General features: G+C 35.5%; 2 protein-coding genes across 8 annotated transcripts in view; one reads left to right on the top strand and one right to left on the bottom strand.

Annotated features, from left to right (window-relative positions):
• The window catches only part of IRAG2 (inositol 1,4,5-triphosphate receptor associated 2), a 42,032-nt gene extending 38,201 nt beyond the window's left edge, over nt 1–3,831 (top strand). The window contains exons 15-19 of one of the 2 annotated variants that reach the window (XM_037020418.2): nt 138–200; nt 315–364; nt 636–737; nt 2,469–2,576; nt 3,354–3,831. In XM_037020418.2, the coding sequence (XP_036876313.2) occupies nt 138–200; nt 315–364; nt 636–737; nt 2,469–2,576; nt 3,354–3,597 (567 nt within the window). In that variant the 3' untranslated portion in view covers nt 3,598–3,831. The remainder of the gene's footprint in view (nt 1–137; nt 201–314; nt 365–635; nt 738–2,468; nt 2,577–3,353) is intronic. The other variant, XM_037020417.2, reaches the window with a different exon arrangement.
• Nucleotides 3,832–3,906: 75 nt separating this feature from the next.
• Nucleotides 3,907–18,529, bottom strand: part of DNAI7 (dynein axonemal intermediate chain 7) — a 52,054-nt gene continuing 37,431 nt past the window's right edge. For 4 of the 6 annotated variants that reach the window (XM_017658429.3, XM_037020416.2, XM_017658427.3 and 1 more), the window contains 7 exons: nt 17,059–17,103; nt 16,593–16,753; nt 10,697–10,853; nt 7,795–8,009; nt 6,528–6,695; nt 5,023–5,136; nt 3,907–4,297 (listed from right to left, as the gene is read on the bottom strand). In XM_017658429.3, coding sequence (XP_017513918.3) covers nt 4,019–4,297; nt 5,023–5,136; nt 6,528–6,695; nt 7,795–8,009; nt 10,697–10,853; nt 16,593–16,753; nt 17,059–17,103 — 1,139 coding nt within the window. In that variant the 3' untranslated portion in view covers nt 3,907–4,018. The remainder of the gene's footprint in view (nt 4,298–5,022; nt 5,137–6,527; nt 6,696–7,794; nt 8,010–10,696; nt 10,854–16,592; nt 16,754–17,058; nt 17,104–18,529) is intronic. The other 2 variants (XM_073223252.1, XM_073223251.1) reach the window with 2 other exon arrangements.

Below are 18,529 nucleotides of genomic sequence, written 5' to 3'. Positions count from 1 at the left end.
TGGAGACTCCTTCCTTGCTGTTTCCTCACCCCCGGACCTTTGCTTCCGCCATATGGGCTGAGATGGCTTCCCGAGTTCTAGGCACCAAATCGCCAAGACAATTTTTTCCTAAATGTACACTTCGTCCTCTCGGGTAGCCACCTTCTCTTCGAAGAGTGACCATTGCCTCTTTGCCCAGAAATATTGGAAATGCAGGAATGGTAAGCAAATTCCTACATGGTCTCAGTCAAAAGCACATTCCTTTTCATATGCCAAATAATATAAACTTCACTAAGTTCATATTTTATTGTTTCTTTACCATCTGAACTTTAAAGGTGGCTGGGATGGAAAATAACGATCGTTTCAGTAGGAGATCGAGCAGTTGGTAAGTAATTTTATGGTTGCTCCTGGGTAACCTTACTATTTTATAATTGGGCTAAAGTAAATGTTTGAAAAAAAGTGATCTAGTAGCATTATGTGCAGACTAATTATAAAAATTGGAATATGATCGTGAAATGGTTTATTATGAAATATGTGAACATTCCAATGAAAAAATCAGAACATATCATTTTTTAGTTGATTTAGGTAGTAGGAAATAAAATAATGGCTACAGATGTTATTTGATTTGACAAGTGGCTATAATCGTCTTTATTTAGGCGTATTTTGGGGTCAAAGCAGAGTGAACACCGTCCCTCATTACATCGATTTATTAGCAGCTATTCCTGGGCAGATGCTGAAGAAGAAAAATGTGAACTAAAGTAGGTGAAGCTTGGTGTGTTTATTAACCTGATGTGAGCTGGTGAATAAGCAGTGGGGATCACATTTATTCAATGAGATCAACAATTTGTTAAGTCTTTTAGAAACTGTAAAGCACTATATAAATGTTATTTGTGAATACATTCACTCTTATAGCACTTAGAACTGCAATTTCTGTGATCTTCAGTTAGAAAACACCTTGAAATTTGTCAGACTTGTGAAGATAATTTTTGTCCCATATAGCTATCTGGTCATCATGGGAGAAGGTCATTAAGGAGCCATAAAAGTAAAGTGTCCATCTACTTAGATGTTTTCTAAAAAAACTATGTGAATAAATGTATAACACATAGGCACAAATAGAGTATGTTTGCACTTTATATATATATATATATGTCATCCCTTTATGTAAATGAAGAGTAAAAGAAACAAAACTCTAAGCAAGTTAAACATTTCTCTTAACAAAATAAACTTCTAGAGTGAAAGGTACAGGGCAAAAAAGGAATAGATATGAAGAAATGCTGTCTATCAGTCCCTGGGAGGTACTGGACACATTGCTTGAACCCATCTGGCCTCAGTGTCCTCATCTGTAGAAATTCTAATGTGATGATGTTCTATTCATTTTATACATGTTCATTGCATGCCTGCTATGTGATAGACACTACACAGAATCCTAAGGGATATAAGGACGAGGAAGACATAGTGTCTACTCTCAAAGTATTTAAAAAAAAAAATCCTGAGAGCATAAATCGAAAACTTTTTCAGATTTGGAGTTAACATGATATTTTCTGAACTGGGTTAAAAAAAAAATCAAGGGTTTCCTACAAAAGCTTATAACCTACTTTTTTGCTTTTTGTGATTATGATATGATTTCTACTGAGAAGTCTTTGCAAACCAAAGACCAAAACCTTGAGAATCTTATAAGAATTATGGCTTTGGGTTTTGTGTCCTTTAAAAACTAGCTGTTCAACTGAAACATCCAAAAAATAACTTTGTTCTTTTTGACAATTGTGAGGCCATTATGAGTGTTGGGATTTCAAAATTCAAATCCAACTAGGAATTTCCCAATGAACATGATAATAAAACAAGTTTTTTTCAGGTAAAGGATCCCCTCTTTAGCATGACTTTATTTAAAATACAGTCAGTCCAATTGCTATTTCCCAGGTCATTGAATACTAAAGTTTTTTTTTAGCTAGATTTAAAATTAAGATTTTTAGAGAAAGAAGAAATGCCATTGATGTTATTCCAGGTTAGAGAGAAACAATGAAATGCTGTCTCCTAAGTCCTTGGGTGACACTGGAAAACCTATTGTTAAAACAGGATATTTAATACTGTGGCGGAAGAGTGAGAAATTTTACTACAAAAATTACAGAGAGAAAGAAATATGTCATCCACATTTGTTTTCTAAAGTGTGCTCTCACATGCATATATGCAGAGAAGGAAATAATATTGCTTTATTACAAGTGATGCGAGTTGGCTTTTACATGGTTTTTGTACATTTCCCCGTTTTTATTTGTTCCTTCACTAGTACCCCAACTTTCTGCAACAAACAGTTCTCTAAATACAGAAAGTTACTTTCTAAAATTAAATCCCTAGAAATGGTTAAATTTGGTGATCTTTTAGAATTTGAAATTTATCAAATCTTTCTAAAATTACAGTTAAGGGTAGCAAATATTTTATAAATTAAAGCACATTATCCATAGTTTCAAATATTTAAAAGCAATACTTATTTACAGAACTAAGGAGGACTCAGAACCACCTGAAGAAGAAACAGTAGAAAGGACAAGAAAGCCAAGTCTTTCTGAAAAGAGAAACAACCCGTCAAAATGGGATGTCTCTGCAGTGTAAGTTGCCTGCTTGCTAACTGATACCATTTTGGTTGAAGGAGGAAAGATAATGTAGGGTTAAGGGTATTAATTAAATTAGTTTATGGAATGCCTGTCAAATTGTTAAATTTAAGATGAATAATGAGCTTTCTATGGCTACAGGAATCATCCCTGAACCTGTGAGTTTTATGTAAATGAAGAGCAATAGAAACAAAACTCTAAGCAAGTTAAACATTTCTCTTAACAAAATAAGCTTCTATAGTGAAAGGTAGAACCTTGGTATAGACATGGAAGTGTCCATGGTATTAGAGACTCAACCCTGGAGCCAGATGGCCCAGGAAAGGTCACCCATTTTTGAACATTAATTTCTTTATCTACAGAATAGAGATGAAAACACTGCCTATGTCATTATTTCATTGTCATGGTTAAATGAATTATCACATGTGAAAGGCTTAGTACAGTATCTGACACTATTCTCAAAGACTTATGTGATGCTGTTACTTAAGCTCTAGAAACATCCAGAAGTCACACATATACATATGCATATACAGTACAAACATATATAAGCTGCTTTGCCTGAATGAAACCAAATACTCAAATAATGCCTGAATCACATCATTTCTTCCATTCTGAGGGCAGACTGTGGCCAAGCCAAGATGACAGGTCACAGTACGTGGCTCCTTAGAAGGCAGGGTTTGTGGTACGAACGGCAGATTCACAGCGCTTTGTTGGCAAAAGGAGTGTTCTAACAGATTATTGTGATTACCAAATTCTGAATTTGTGTTTTCCTTACAGTTATGACACAATAGCTTCCTGGGCAACAAATCTCAAGACTTCCATCGGAAAGGCCAACAGGGTGCTCTGGCTTCCCATTGCATTTGTCGTGCTGTTGGCAGCTTTGGTGAGCTTCCTCACAGGCCGGTTTTTCCAGAAGTCTGTGGACGCTGCTCCCACTCAAGAAGGGGACTCCTGGAGGTCTCTGGAACATATCTTGTGGCCATTTACCAGACTCCGACACAACGGGCCACCACCAGTGTGACTACCGCACATCCTAACGTGTGTATTGTTTTTTTTTTTTAGCATTTCAGTATCTGAACTTTTTGTAAATGAGTAACTTTTAGATGGGAAATGATAGCATGGAGCCAGAGGTTCACAGAAGGACTATATTTCTTACCTCCCCAACTAAGATATGATGGGGAGGAAGCCTGCCTGTGATCTTTTAATGAGGAGATATTGTTTGTTGAAATTTACTGAAATAAAGATCTAAATCTTGTATAGTGAAAGTCTCAGTAAACCAAGTCTTCATAGGGAAAATAAAACCATACTTTTTAAAAAAATGAGTATAAAATGCTGATTAGATCATTTTAATAGCCTATTTGAAGTATATTTAATCATTACATTTTGTTGAAGAATTACCTCATTTTTCTCCAAGTTGCTTGGTTTTTCATGCTGAATAAAGTTTAAGAATAGCTGAGCAATCTAGTGGAGAATAGCATGTGGCATACAGAGTCGATCAACTGGCAGTTGGAATTCCTAATTTTCTCCATTGCTTCTTCAGAAGCAAAATCCTTAACCATGTGATACAAAGTAGAATGAAACTCGGAATCCTCCTTAAGGGCTTCAGAGAACGCCTCACTGTACTCGTCAATCCTGAGCCTTCCTGCTCTCTCACCACTGAACATTAAAAGATCCCAGTCGGGGTTCTGAATAGGTTCTTCCTCAGTAAGGTGTTCCCTCACCTGAAGAAAATTAGAGAAATCTGTTAATAGTTCCTCTTCTGCTAGGTATCTTGGCAGTAAAGTATTATTTTAAGGGCTCCACTCAATCCTTAAAATTGCTCACGTTAAAAGGGACATTCTTAATGTCCCATGTTTTAAACCATGAAACTTTATATCCCGGTGTTTCTGGAGCTTATCAAAAGGCATTAACTCAACAAATGTTTATTGAGTGGCTATCATGTGCCAAGTACTTTCTAGGTGTTGGGGAGATAACAAAACAAAAAACCACATATTAATAACAACTGCAATAATGAAACCCTGTCCTCAAGCAGCTTATATTCTAGTGGGAGAAAAGCAGACAAATACGGCTGCTCATTCAGTCACAGAGGACACCTTCTTTATTATCAGGCAGCAGTAAATGTGCCAGAAAAATCAGTTGGAGGCCTAATCTCCAGAGGAGAAAGTCTGTGAACCACAGACCCATTCAGGTTAAAGGCTTCCATTTGTTCTTGAATTATGTAAAGAGATATAAAGATTCTAGCCCAAAGTCAAGAGCTTATGACATGATGAACAATGAAGGTATAACCTTTACAGTTTGGTTTTATGCTTTTAAAACATTTTTTTAATTGTCAAAACTCCATTTTGAAACTTTCAAAGAAATGCAACCATGGTCTACATCCATTTAGCTTTTGAGTACCTTATCTTCTGGAAGACAAAGTAGTTGTATGGGCTTCTGCATACTATACCTTAATTATAACATGTTTAGAATCACACAGCATATTCCACCTGCTCCAACTAAATGCAAAAGCAGAGCTTAGCAGAGCCATTTGTCGGTAAGCTTTCATTTCTACCAAAGGAACCTGTCAATGTAAAAACAAAATGAATAGCTCATAGAGCCTCTCAACAAGCCACTCTCCTCAACCCAAATGATCCACTTAAGATGTTGGGTTATATGAACCCTCTTTCTGAATGGGGCAATGGCTTTTCCTTGCTCTCAGAGTAGAATCCGAAGTTCTCACAATTACCTGCAAGGGCCTCTGATCGGACCTGCCCCCACACCCCATTATCTGTCCGACCTTATCTCCTGTTCTCCCCTTACTCTCTCAGCTCCAGGCCCCTGTTACCTCCAGTCCCCAGACACACCAGGCCACCTTCTAAGGGCTCTTGCTCCAGCTGTTCTTTCTGCCTGGAAGCTGCCTCATGACATAACCACTGGGCTAAATTCCCCACCTTCAGGTTGAGCCCCCAACACCCTAATTAATATTGTATGCTGCTCTAACCCCATGATTCCTGCCTAACACCTTTCAACATATGAGATCATTTTATTATTTTTGCCTCCCTCACTAGAATGTAAGCTTGGCAGGGGTCTTTCTTTTATTCACTAATGTATCCTAAGCATCTGAAATAATGCCTTGAGTATAGGTGTTCAGAAAAAGTTCTTGAATATTTTGGAAAGTTAAATAGCACACTACATTCAGCATTTGTAGACTGACAATGAATTTACTAAAACCTATGCATGTAAGTACACATTTGATATTTTCAAATGTTATATAAATGCCTACCTTTTGTCATTTTCTGGTAAACTATAACTTTGTTCTTGAGTACAGAGCTCCCCTGCCCAAACACCTGCCACTATTAGAAGCTCCTCTGTCTTCATATATCATAAATGTTTACTAAATGTCTATTGTATTCTAGGAACATGCTAGATGCTAGAAGAATCAAAGTTGATTAAAAAACAAATCCTATCCTCAAGGAGCTCACAGTTTAACATGCAAGGATTTCATTTAGCTACAGTCTCATGCAGACAGGGAGGCTCTGCCAATAAACACAAGGGAGTGGGTTTTGTATCCAAATGGTCCTTTTATGTGTTTGATTTCACCTGACTTACCATGTTTGTGAAACTACAGTCATTTACTTTTTTTAAGAAATCTCAGTCTGGAAGAATAAAGAAAATATATAAAATGGGGAGTTGCTTAGGCTACCTTTGCACTAAACTGACCAGCTGCGCATATGCTCCATGTGTCACTGTGAAGGTCACACTACAGGCGTGCTTACTTTCGTGGGGAAGATTATTAAACCTGAGAGAACCTTGGATTTCTGGCCTTGCCACTTACTTCTTCCTTTCTAACTGTAATTTTGTGTATAAATGAATATAGAATACCGATGGTGTATCTTAAGATTTATATAAAATTTAATACTTGCTAACATTCTAAATGTCCATTATATTCAATTTGGAAAGATTCATTCCTACCTTGTGGTTTATGACAACATAAAAATGAGAGTGTCCAGAAGGGAAGATATTCAGTCCAGCTTCTTTCAAAGCAATAATGAAAGAAATGGGAGTCATCCATTTCCCTTCTAAAATAGAGGAATGCTTTTTGTCATTTAGTTTGATTGAAGCTAACATGCAAAGGTTTTCCTAATTTCGGTAAGAAAAAAGCAGCTTTTGTAAGTTAAATTATTCATATCATTCCAGTTCCAGCCTTAATATTCCTTATACTATTTTTTTAGTCCTATGTCATTCTATACTAAAAAGAATGCAGGAGACATATGTATTGGGCTTGATCCAAAGTCTCCACGTTACCTTGAACAGTTTACCCAAACTCTTTTTGGACTTCGTTTAAACAATCAAGGGATTGGACTAAAGGATCTTCAGGTCTTCTCCCATTTTATAAGTTTTGATCTAAGAATACTATGTGTTCACTGAATTACAATAGCTGTTTGAGGGCAATCATTTTAATTTTGAAGGATAATTATTTTATACACATGAGATTTAATGCAAAATTATCCACTTTTAAAGTTTGCAAAATGGCAGTTTGAAGGTGTAAGAACTCACATCCCTTATCTGGTTTTAAAAGCAAATTTTGATGATATTCTAGTCTTCCAGCTACATTCGTAGGGAATTTCAGGCTTTCTATTTTCAAACAACTTCAGTGATGTATTTTTTACATACAAAATTCGCCCATTTCAAGTGAACAATCCGAAGATGGTTTTTGTAACTGACAACAGTTGGCATAAATCAGTTTCAGCACATTTTCATCCCCCCTGTGAAATCCCTTATGTCCATTCACAGTCAATCCCCGCTCCCACCTTCAGCTGCAGGCCGACCCTTGATCTACTTTTGTCCAACTTCCAGGCTAGGAAATGTCTGACTGATGAGCTATACAGGCTCCTGCAGGGACCGACCTCAAAGAGGGTTTCAAATGGCTGAGTGATAAAAATCAGAAAGCCTATGTAGAGTGCATCGAAACTCTCTCAAAAGTTACATTACAACCAGCCTTCTACCTTTAGTAATTGGTCTATTCCTGGTAATATCTTTAGGGTACAAAAATGTGCCTCATTTATTACATGTCATTACCTGTCCAATTAATATTTCCCTTAGAAATTATAGTTCAAGGTGTATTTTAAATGTTTATGAAAGACGTTTCAATATGTAAATCATCAGTGATTGACTGCTTTGGCACACTCTTATAAAGGTTTACCGCTTTGATATGACTTGCTGTATAATAGCGATTTACCTTAATTTGTATTTGCAGCTCAGTAAACACTGTAGTCACCATCAGCAGTACGTTGCTTCCATCAAGTGGTGTTAGTTCCCACGACTGGAACGGCATGTTAATATGAGTCTCTTGAAGCAGGGTAACAGGGCCAAAAGTCTCCAGGCTGAATGTTATAAGCCTTTCTTCAGATTTGTAAGATACACTGCTGATGCCATCAGTTTTCCAATGTTTACCTTTAAAATAAGGAAGAAAATTATATTAGCTTCATTTGTTCCTTCACAAAACTAAGATGAATGAAATCACCCAAATAACTGCAAAGTATATAAACTGATTTTTTACATTTAGAGTAGAATCTCAACAAAAAGCCAGCTTTGCTAGGAGTCACTTCCCATCCACTGGATCAAGTCCAAACTCAGCACGGTATGTAAGACCTTGAGAAAGCAGTTCTGACGCACGTTCCTGGCTGCATCCCTTGCCGCTTCTCACACCTGTTTTCAGCCACACTTTTTTTTCCTTCCCCCACATCATATGCCTCTGAGCCTCTGAACATGCAGCTCTTTCTTCCTATTCTTCCTTCATCCTCTCACCTTTCTTTTAAAACAACTTTAAAGTTCATTTGTCCTAAGAATACAATTAAATTATTTTGAGTAATTCACCCAGTTGTACAACCATCATCACAATCCGGTTTTAGATGATTATCCTCCCAGTAAGATCCCATATGTCCATTTTATCGTTATTCTCATTCCCGCCTCCAGCACCAGGCAAATGTTAAAACACTTCCCATCTCCACAGATTTGTCTTTTCTGCACTCTTCACATAAATACAATCCTATAATAGGTGGTCTCGTGTATCACTTTCAATAAAACACAACCAAATGTAAAAATAGGCAAAACATCTCACCAAAGAATATATATGAAAGGATAATAAATCCATCAAAAAGATGCTCAACATTATTGTTCACTAGGGAAATACAAATTAAAACCACAAGATACCACTTTACACCCACTAGAATGGCCATGATCAAAAAAGATAACAAGTGTTAGCAAGGATGTGGAGAAATGGTAAATTTCACATATTGCTGGTAGGCCTATAAAATGACACAGGTACTTTGAAAAACAGTTTCTTGTTTCTTAAAAAGTTAAATTTACCATTCAACCCAACAATTCCACTGCTACATATGTAGGTGAAAGAAATGAAAATATCTGACCACACAAAGAATTGCACGTGAATGTTCTCTCAGTTTCTTAAGGCCCTGTTCAATATTCCGTCCTATGAGAAGTCTGCCTGCACACTCCAGACAGACCCACTCTTCGGCTCTGCAGCACTTTGATCTACTAGCACCCTCCTCCATTGTGTTACGATTTTCTTTGTTTTCCACTTCTACAACTTTGAAAACTCCTAGAGGAAGGAAGGGTGTCTCATTTATCTATCTCTGTATTTCTTATGGTTTAACCTAATTATGGAACAACTGAATGAATCATTCTCTCCCTAGGATGCCCTCTCCATTTCTACTTGGTTTTCTCCTCTTTTCTTATGGAGGGTTCCATGGACTATTTTTGACCCTTAAATATAAAAAATATAATTATACTGACAAACTAAGCTATTCGTAATTCCTCTGTTGGCTTTTTACATTAACAAAATTATTTCACGGTATAAAGGTAAAAATGAAGTACTGCTTATAAATAAATTCTCTACATTTCTAGTATTTCCTGGCAAAAAATGTCCCCCTTGTTTAAGAACCACTGGAGATGTCAGTAACTGCCACTTACTGCAGTTAGAGCCAAATGTACACAAATTTCCCTAGGTCCTGGGATAACTTACCTTCTCTAATTCTAATTTAGTGTGAATAATTTTTAGTGCGATAAGTAAATATTCAAGAACATTATCCTTAAAAGAAAGTAGAAGTGAAACTTCTGAAGCAACATTAAAGGAAGAAATTACCTAATTGCTCATTTTGATATATTTTATAGTTTAATGTATTGATAGAAAATACTGTTTTTAACACAAACTATTTTTTGAATATAAATACCTTGTGACTATGTCTGTTACAAGAAAAAATGTGGTCTATTGTACCTATCATAAAAAAGTTTAAACTATAAAATATTTACCCTTTCTGGTATTCCTAAATTTTCTGCCTCCACAAAGAAAAAATAAATACCTTTATGACTTAGTGATCTTAACTGTTCCAAGGTGGCGGTAAATTGATTCACATTAAAAACAAAGCTACCATGCAACTCTCATCTAGGAGCCTCAAAACTGCATACATTATTTCATAAAACCAAGACCTTTCCAAGTTTAACCAGTCAACCCAAAATGAGGTATTTGTTAATGATTGGTGAATCATTAGCTTGTATTATTTGTTCTTATTTTATTGATATTTAACATTTTGAGTAAGCAATATTTTCCAATGGTTCAACAATCAAAAGTTATAAAGAAGCATACAATAACTATTTTTCATCCTCCTCAGGTTTCCCATTTTCCCACTCCCCATGCCCCAAATTTAACTTGTAATAAGATTTGCAATTTATAAATCATTAACATTAAAACACTCAAATTTTAATCATTCCAGTCTGAATTATTTGGTCATTTTAGAAGAGAATAGCCTTTTTACTAGTTTTTTATGTGCTGTTCTATCTTGATACTTTTGTTCATTTCCTTACTTTTTTTAATATAATATAATCATAAAGTTGAGAAATTATGGCAGATATGAATACTTTAGAAACTAATAGTTATGTAATTCAATAAACTATTAAACTCTAATTCCTATTCCTTTCCCTCAAGAGCAAACAAAACAAAGACCCTAGAATTGGCATCGACATATGTAAGATTAGAATCTCAGTTTACACTGCATTTTTTGTTTTGATTTAAGGATTTATATTATTATAGCTATTTTCATTACATAATTATCAAAGTACTGTACCTTCAGCATCCCACCTTGCAACCTTAGGATCCTCGAAAAAGATGACATTCTTCTGAACCTCAAGAGTGACCTCTATGGGTGGGAAGGCATTCTCTGTGTCATACTCTTCGGTAGTTTCTGGAGGATAGGTATATTTCTGTAGTCCTTCTTTGAGTATCTTTTAAAAATGACCAAAACAACACTAAGTTAGAAGCTACAACAAAGATATAAGTATTTCTGAATAAGATGTATTGTTATTTTTAATAAGCCCTGCAGTTTGGTCCCATTTAACTATAGATTGACTAACAAAATGTCACAACAAAATTAAAATAATGACTGAGCAAAACAGTTACTAAATTTGAATGTAATTATGGAATTCTTGTATGGGCCAGATTCTATGATGAAATTTACTCATCAAGTAATTCTACAAGGTATATAATTAGTAGACAAGATAATTAGGACTTAGAGAAATCAGGTATTTGTCAAAGATTACAAAATGCATTAATGGAGGCATCACAACTCAAAAAAAAAGATCTACAGGACCCCAAAGTCTATGTTCCAATACTTTGGTTAGGGTGTGTAGGGGAAGAGAGAAACAAGTATAAGTGATCTTTTGAAAAATGTAGAAATGAACTGATGAACATAAATTAAAAATCATCACATTGTACAACACCAAGACACATAATCATTAAAATTACAAAGATCAAGGATAAGGAGAGAGTAGGAAAGCAGACAAAATACTTGTAAGGGAAAGCTCATCAGTGTATCAGATTTCTCAACAAAAACTTTACAGGCCAGAGGGAATGGCATGAAATATTGAGTGTATTGGAACAGAAGAACCTTCAACTAAGAATCCTCTACCCAGCAAGATTATCATTCAGATTTGAAGGAGAGATAAAACATTTCCCAGATAAAATGAAGGTTGAAGAAATTCACCACTGCTAAACTGGTATTACAGGATATGTTAAAGAGACTTCTGCAGATGGAAATTTTCTTAAGCCTAAAGAGTTTTCATCAGTTAAAATATACCCACAGTAAAGGTAGTACACCGATTACTTATATCAAGCAAGTATGAAATTAAAACAAAGCAAAAGTAGTAAAACCAACTACACAAAAATCAGCCAAGGAATTTTTAAAAATGCAGATTATGATATCTAATACATAAAGTGAGGAGGATGAAGAATAAAAAAGAAGTACTTTTAGATTGTGTTTGAAATAGAGCTATCATCAACTTAATATGGACTATTATATAGTTTGGAAAGTATCTATGAACCTTATGGTAACCACAAACCTAAAGCCTATAACAGATACACAAATAATATTTAAAAAAGAAATTCAATCACAACACTAAAGAAAACCATCAAAAAACAAAGTCTAAGAGAGGAAGAAAGGAACAGAGGGACTGCAACAACAACCACAAAACAATAAAATGGTAATAAGTATATACTTATCAATACTTGCCTTAAAGTAAATGAACTCAATGCACCAAACAAAAGACACAGGGTGGCAGAATGGGTAAATGAATAAGGCCCATCTATATGCTGCCTACAAGAGACTCATTTCAGACCTAAAAACATACAAAGACTGAAGTGAAGGGATGGAAAAAGATATGCAAATAGTAGAAAAAAAGCAGGAGTAACAATACTTAGACAAAATGGACTTCAAAGCAAAGCAAGCAACAGGAGACAAAGGACACACATAATGATAAAGGCATCAATCCAACAAGAGGATATACAGATATCTATGAACCAACATAAGAGCACCTAAACATGTAAAACAAAACTTTCACTTTGTTTCAGAAGTATGTAATGTATAATAGTAGTTTCTGCATGTATTTCATGTTTCCATAACGAACACGCCATCAAGTCCAGTCCCTACTTACTGAGACATTTCATTCCCGTTACCTTTCCTTTTTAAACCCTAAAAATATTAACAGCAGAGTTTTGAGTCACATTCAGTCATTGAAAAAGTAATCCACAACCTACTTTTAAACAATGAGTAGAATCTGCTGATAAGAATAATAGATGTAGATTAAAAAACTCAGAATTTCCAAAGTTAATTTTAACTACAGTCATTCTTAGAAGCACAGTCACTGAGCTACAATATAACACTGCAGTCACCTAACCAAGGAGATGAAAGACCTGTACTCTGAAAACTATAAGACAATCATAAGACAAATTAAAGATGACACAAATAAAGGGAAATCTATCCCATGCTTATGGATAGAAAGAAATAATACTTTCAAAATGGCCATCCTGACCAAAGCAATTTACAGATTCAATGCTATCCCCATCAAAATACCAATGGCATTTTTCAGTGAGCTAGAGCAAATAATCCTTAAATTCATATGACCACAAAAGACCCTGAATAGCCAAAGAAATCCTAAGAAAGAACAAAGCCTGGGTATTATACTCCCTGACTTCAAGCTGTACTACAAAGCTACAGTCAAAACATTATTGTACTGGCACAAAACAGACCCATAGGTCAATGAATAGAATAGAGAACACAGACATAAACCAACACATAGATAGATGGTCAATTAATATATGATAAAAGAGCTATGAATATACAGTGGGGAAAAGAGAGTCTCTTCAGTACCTGGTGTTTGGAAAACTGGACAGCTACATGCAAGAGAATGAAAGTGTCTAAATCTATACACAAAAGTAAACTAAATGGATCAAAGACTTAAATGTAAGAAATGAAACTATAAAACTCTCAGGAAAAAACATAGGCAAAAATCTCTTGAACATAAGCATGAGCAATTTTTTTCCTGGACACATCTCCTCAAGCAAGGGAAACAATAAAAATGAACAAGTGGGACTATGTCAAATAAAAAACCATATGTACAGAAAAGGATACCATCAACAGAACAAAAGGTAACAGAGTATAGGAGAATATATTTGTAAATGATTTATCCAATACGGGGTTAACATCTAAAATATATGAAGAACTCATAAGCCTCAAAACCAAAAAAACAACCCAATTAAAATATGGGTGGGGGACCTGAACATTTTTCCAAAGAAATACAGATGGCCAACAGGCATATGAAAATATGCTCCTAATCATTAATCATAAGGGAAATGCAAATCAAAACCAAGGTATCACCTCATACCATTAGAATGCCTGCTACCCAAAAGACAAGAAATAACAAGCGTTGGCGAGGATGTGGAGAAAAGAGACCCCACCTACACTGTTGGTGGCAATGTCAATTGGTGCAGTCACTGTGGAAAGCAGTATGGAAGTTCCTTAGAAAACTAAAAATGGAAATACCATATGACCCAATAATTCCACTTGTTGGAATTTACCCCAAAAAACCAAAATCCCTGATTCAAAAAGATATATGCACCCTTATGTTTATTGCTGCATTATGTACAATAGCCAAGATATGGAATCAACCAAAGTTCAATAATAGATGAATAGATAAAGAAGATGTGGTACATCTACACAATGGGATATTATTCAGTCATAAAAAAGAAAGAAAACCTGTCAGTTGTGATTACATGGATGGACCTAGAAGGTATTATGCTAAGTTAAATAAGCTAGACAAAGACAAATACCACATGACTTTACTTATTTGTGGAATATAAAAACAAAACAAAACAAAATGAACATAAGAACAGTAGACTCAGAGACACTAAGAAATGACTAGTGATTACCATGGGGGAGGGGTTGGAGTAGGTGGGTGGGGAAGATGAAAGGGACAGAAGGAAATAAAAATTCTTAATCACTATATAAGTTGGTCACAGGGATGGTAGTACAGCATGGAAAATATAGCCAATGATTCTGTAATATCTTCCTATGTTGACAGTAATTGCACTGATGGGGGTGAGGATTTAATAATATGGATAAATGTTGAACCACTGTGTTGTAAACTTAAAACTAATATTAAGATTGTATATGAACTATACTTCAATTAAAAAAATCATCACATTTTACACCTTAAACTTAACACAATCTTATATGTCAATTATATCTCATTATAGTTGGAAGAAGAAAAAGTAAATTAAGCTAATAGCTATTTCTCATATAAGGGAGATTTTTCCATTATCTGACTGTAGCAGAGAAAGATCTAGGGAAGGGGGAAAATTTTTAAATGTTACAGAATAGAGAGGAAAAGTCAGGGACATTCTAGAGGAAATGGGAGACTACTGAAAAGAGACTTGAAAAATTGGAAGGCCTCCTTATTGTAGGAGAGTAAAATACGTGTGAAGGAAGACACTTCAGGCCCAAATGGAGAGATCATGGAGTGGTGGTACAGAACCCTGATAAAATTCAAAAACAGCAAATCTTTAAATGAATCCTGGAAACTCCAGCTCAGGCTGGGATCTTTCTATGAAGACAGAGTTTTGAAGGCCTTTCACCAAATATCTTTCTTGGACTCCCTTGTGTCCTTCAAATATCCCAGAGGTAGGGAAGGCTGAATCAGATAGAATCTTCAGGGTGGCCACAGATAAAATTACCTTCCCCAGGTTTGCTCTAATAAATGCATTATCATTTATAGGGAGAAGGGGGAAGGAATGGCGATATCACCCCCAAAGGAGTAAAAAATAGTTGAGTGAGGGGTTGTGAAAAATACCATATTCTTTTATGTATAAAGCACAGATATACATACAGCACAAATACAGATACACAGTATAGCTATCATATTAAAATTTCATGGTGAGTAAGCTTAGAGGAAAAAAAATGTCTACAAATGGTCCTTACAGGGATGATGAGGGAAAAAAAAAAGTTGAGAAATACTGCTCTAATACAAGAATGCACTAAGGTGCTTAATGGGTAGGACTGTGCGTGAGAAGTATGTGCGATGTATCTACAGGATGTGTTAGAGGAGAGGGATGGGGGGAGGAGGAAGAAAAGAACATGAGGGGGAGGAAGAAATGATGGACAGCAGAGCGAGGAAGGAAGGAGGAAGGGGCTATGACAACATAACTGAGTACACTTGGGATGCAAGCTCATGACATAAAGTTAAAATAGACCAAGTCGGTACTAGTGCCCAGTGTCACTACTTATTGAAACAGGAGTGGGAAACTCCTTGCAAGACGGCCTGCCTGCTATCATTAGTATCCTTACTACTCAGTGTGGTCTGTGCACCACCTGGATCGGTATGCCTCAGACTTCAGTGTGCATATGAACCACGTGAGGGTCTTGTTAAGCAGATCTGAGGTGAAGCCCCGAATTCTGCATTTCTGACAAGTTCCCAGGTGATGCCAATGCTGTTGGTCCATCAAACATACTTTATCAGGGATGCAGACGGTGGTTCTCAAACTTTAGGGAGTGTTTTCCTAAACCAAACTGCTGAGCTCACCCCCAGGATTTCTAATTCAGTAAGATTAAAGTGTGTCCATGAATTTGCATTTCTAGCAAATTCCCAGGTGATACTGATGCTTCTGGTCAAGGAACCACATGCTGGGAACCACAGATCTAACCCGAGTCCATAACTATGGCCCCTGGAAAATCTGTCCCACCACTGATTTTTGTAAATAAAGTTTAACTAGAACATAGCCATACCCATTTGCTTACATATGGCTATTTTAGAATGGCATTACAATGGCAGAATTGAGGACTGACAAGAGAGCTGGTATGGCCCATAAAGCTGAAAATATCTCCTATTTGGCCCTTTACAGGAAAAGGTCTGCCAGCCTCTGAAATAGACTATCATTATTAAGGCCAAACTGGCACAATCTAAACATAATGCTACAAGTTAACAAGTTAACATTATGAATTCTAGTTTTAAAATACATATTTTAGATTTTTTTCCCTATAGTACTGGATTAAAATATTAGCAATTCAAGACAGTTCAAAATTACTTTCCTTTGTTCTTGCTCAATAAGATTAAAGTTCATTAGACAGTAGATCATTTGGGATAAAATATGAGAAATTAGTTTACTCAAACATTTTGATTCAAGAGTCAACCTACTTCCACAATCATCCAGCCCTTCATTGGTTTACACTGTGGAGGAAGCTCCAAAATATCCAAGTGGTATACTCCGCCCAGGGTTGAGAATTGGTATAAATCAACCTCATTGTCTTCAAAGTAATATGGCTTTTCAGGAACATTCTCTATCAGCAACAACTGTGCTAAAATTAATCAGATTACATCAGTTTCTAAATAGGTCATAACATTTTTGTATTTTTTTAGGAGGGAAATGAAGAACTGATACAGGAACTTTTTATTTAGCTACTAAAAATTTTCAAAAAGTGATTAGTTCAGAACTGCTCATAAAGCTAGCCTTGAAAATTTTACTAGGCATGGCTGCAGGGAGGTCTCCATATATATTTCAACATTTTAGGAATTTGTATATAATAAGCATGTATACAATAAGCATTTTCAAATAACTTAAAAAACAATTTTATTGTAGGGGAGGAAAACAAATTCCCCTTACCCTTTGAGTTCTTGGCTGAGATCCCTGTGATAAGACATAGATAAACTAGAAAAAAACATTAGTTTAGTAACATGTATATGTCATGGGTACATGGGAGATACCTAGGGAAGAATGAGTAACTCAAAAAGGTGGTTTAGAACTCCAGCTTATATAGCATCTTTAACAAAGAACAACAAATTTGTGGAGAAATAATAGGACAAAGAAAAGCAGTTTTAGGCTTCTAAGGAGGGAGATACAGGCTATTTGGCAAATTTTGTTATGTAAATTACCCTGGTGCCCTCCCCAGGCTGATACAATGTAAAGCTGTCTCTGGGAATTAAACTTTGTCCTTCCTGATAGCAAGAGGATGGAGGCACCTTTGAAAATACATGTCCTGCTTTTAGGCAAATAGGGGGAGGGTGTGGAGATTTTCTTGCATCTGCACCTTCTCCATTGCTTTCAGTTCAAATAATCCTTATGCCAAAGTGACATATTACGCTGTCCTTCATTATAAAGGATCAAAAAAAATGGTTAACACAAAATTTCATGATTGCCAAATTAATTTCTTAAAATTGGACATTATGTGGCTAAAAATCTGAAGTGGTGAAAAAATAAATTTGATCCATATATGAAATTAAGTCTATTTATTTTTTCAACAAAAATAGGCCCAGTTCATTGAAAAACAGGGATGGAGGCTTAAAAGTGAAAAAAAAAACTGGATTGGATAATCTCTTGTGTCTAGAAATTTTATTGAGACATTCTATGCTCCTTTAATTCTCAATGCACAATCAGGAGATTTATCTGAAGTCACATATTACTAGGACCATTCCCACCCTTCACAAAAATTATCACAAGAGAATGTAATGGATAAGAAAGGGAAACCAGAGCACTTACAGCTCCCACCCTTTCCTAGCTGTGACTTTAAGCAAGATATACTAATTAATCTTTATTCTTAGTTCCTACTTCTTCTACCCAATGCTTATAATATGGATATTAAAATGGATATAGTATCTATCTTATAGAACTTGGGAGAGTTGTGAGTTAATACAGATAAAGAAATTAGAACTGGTGCCAGACACATAGTAAAAAACACAGGAACTGTTAGTCTTTTATTATCATTACAATTTTCCTCCCCTGTTAAAAGAAGCACATTTAACTCATGGATATCAGGCACTGAAAATAATGGAAATATCCCCACAAAATTCCAGGTAAGCAATTGCCCTTTTTTCCTTGTGTATGTTTACTAAAATGCAGACTAATAATTTTTCAAATATATCTATTTTACGATTCGTTTACCTGAAAAGAAAGTGAGAAAGAAAATTGTGTCCAAATTTAGACATTATGATATATATTATTTGGGGATTACCAAGTAGAAAACATTGGCATTACTGACAGAAGTTCATGAATTGACTATAATATTATATTCCTAACAGGAAAATTACCTCAGAAGGGTTATAGAAAAATTCTAAAGATATAAACCTAGTTGCCTGTT

The sequence above is a fragment of the Manis javanica genome, chromosome 15 (assembly GCF_040802235.1).
Source record: "Manis javanica isolate MJ-LG chromosome 15, MJ_LKY, whole genome shotgun sequence".
NCBI classification, from domain to species: domain Eukaryota; kingdom Metazoa; phylum Chordata; class Mammalia; order Pholidota; family Manidae; genus Manis; species Manis javanica.
The sequence above is the reverse complement of the archived record's forward strand: the minus strand, read 5'-3'. Positions and strand labels throughout refer to the sequence as shown.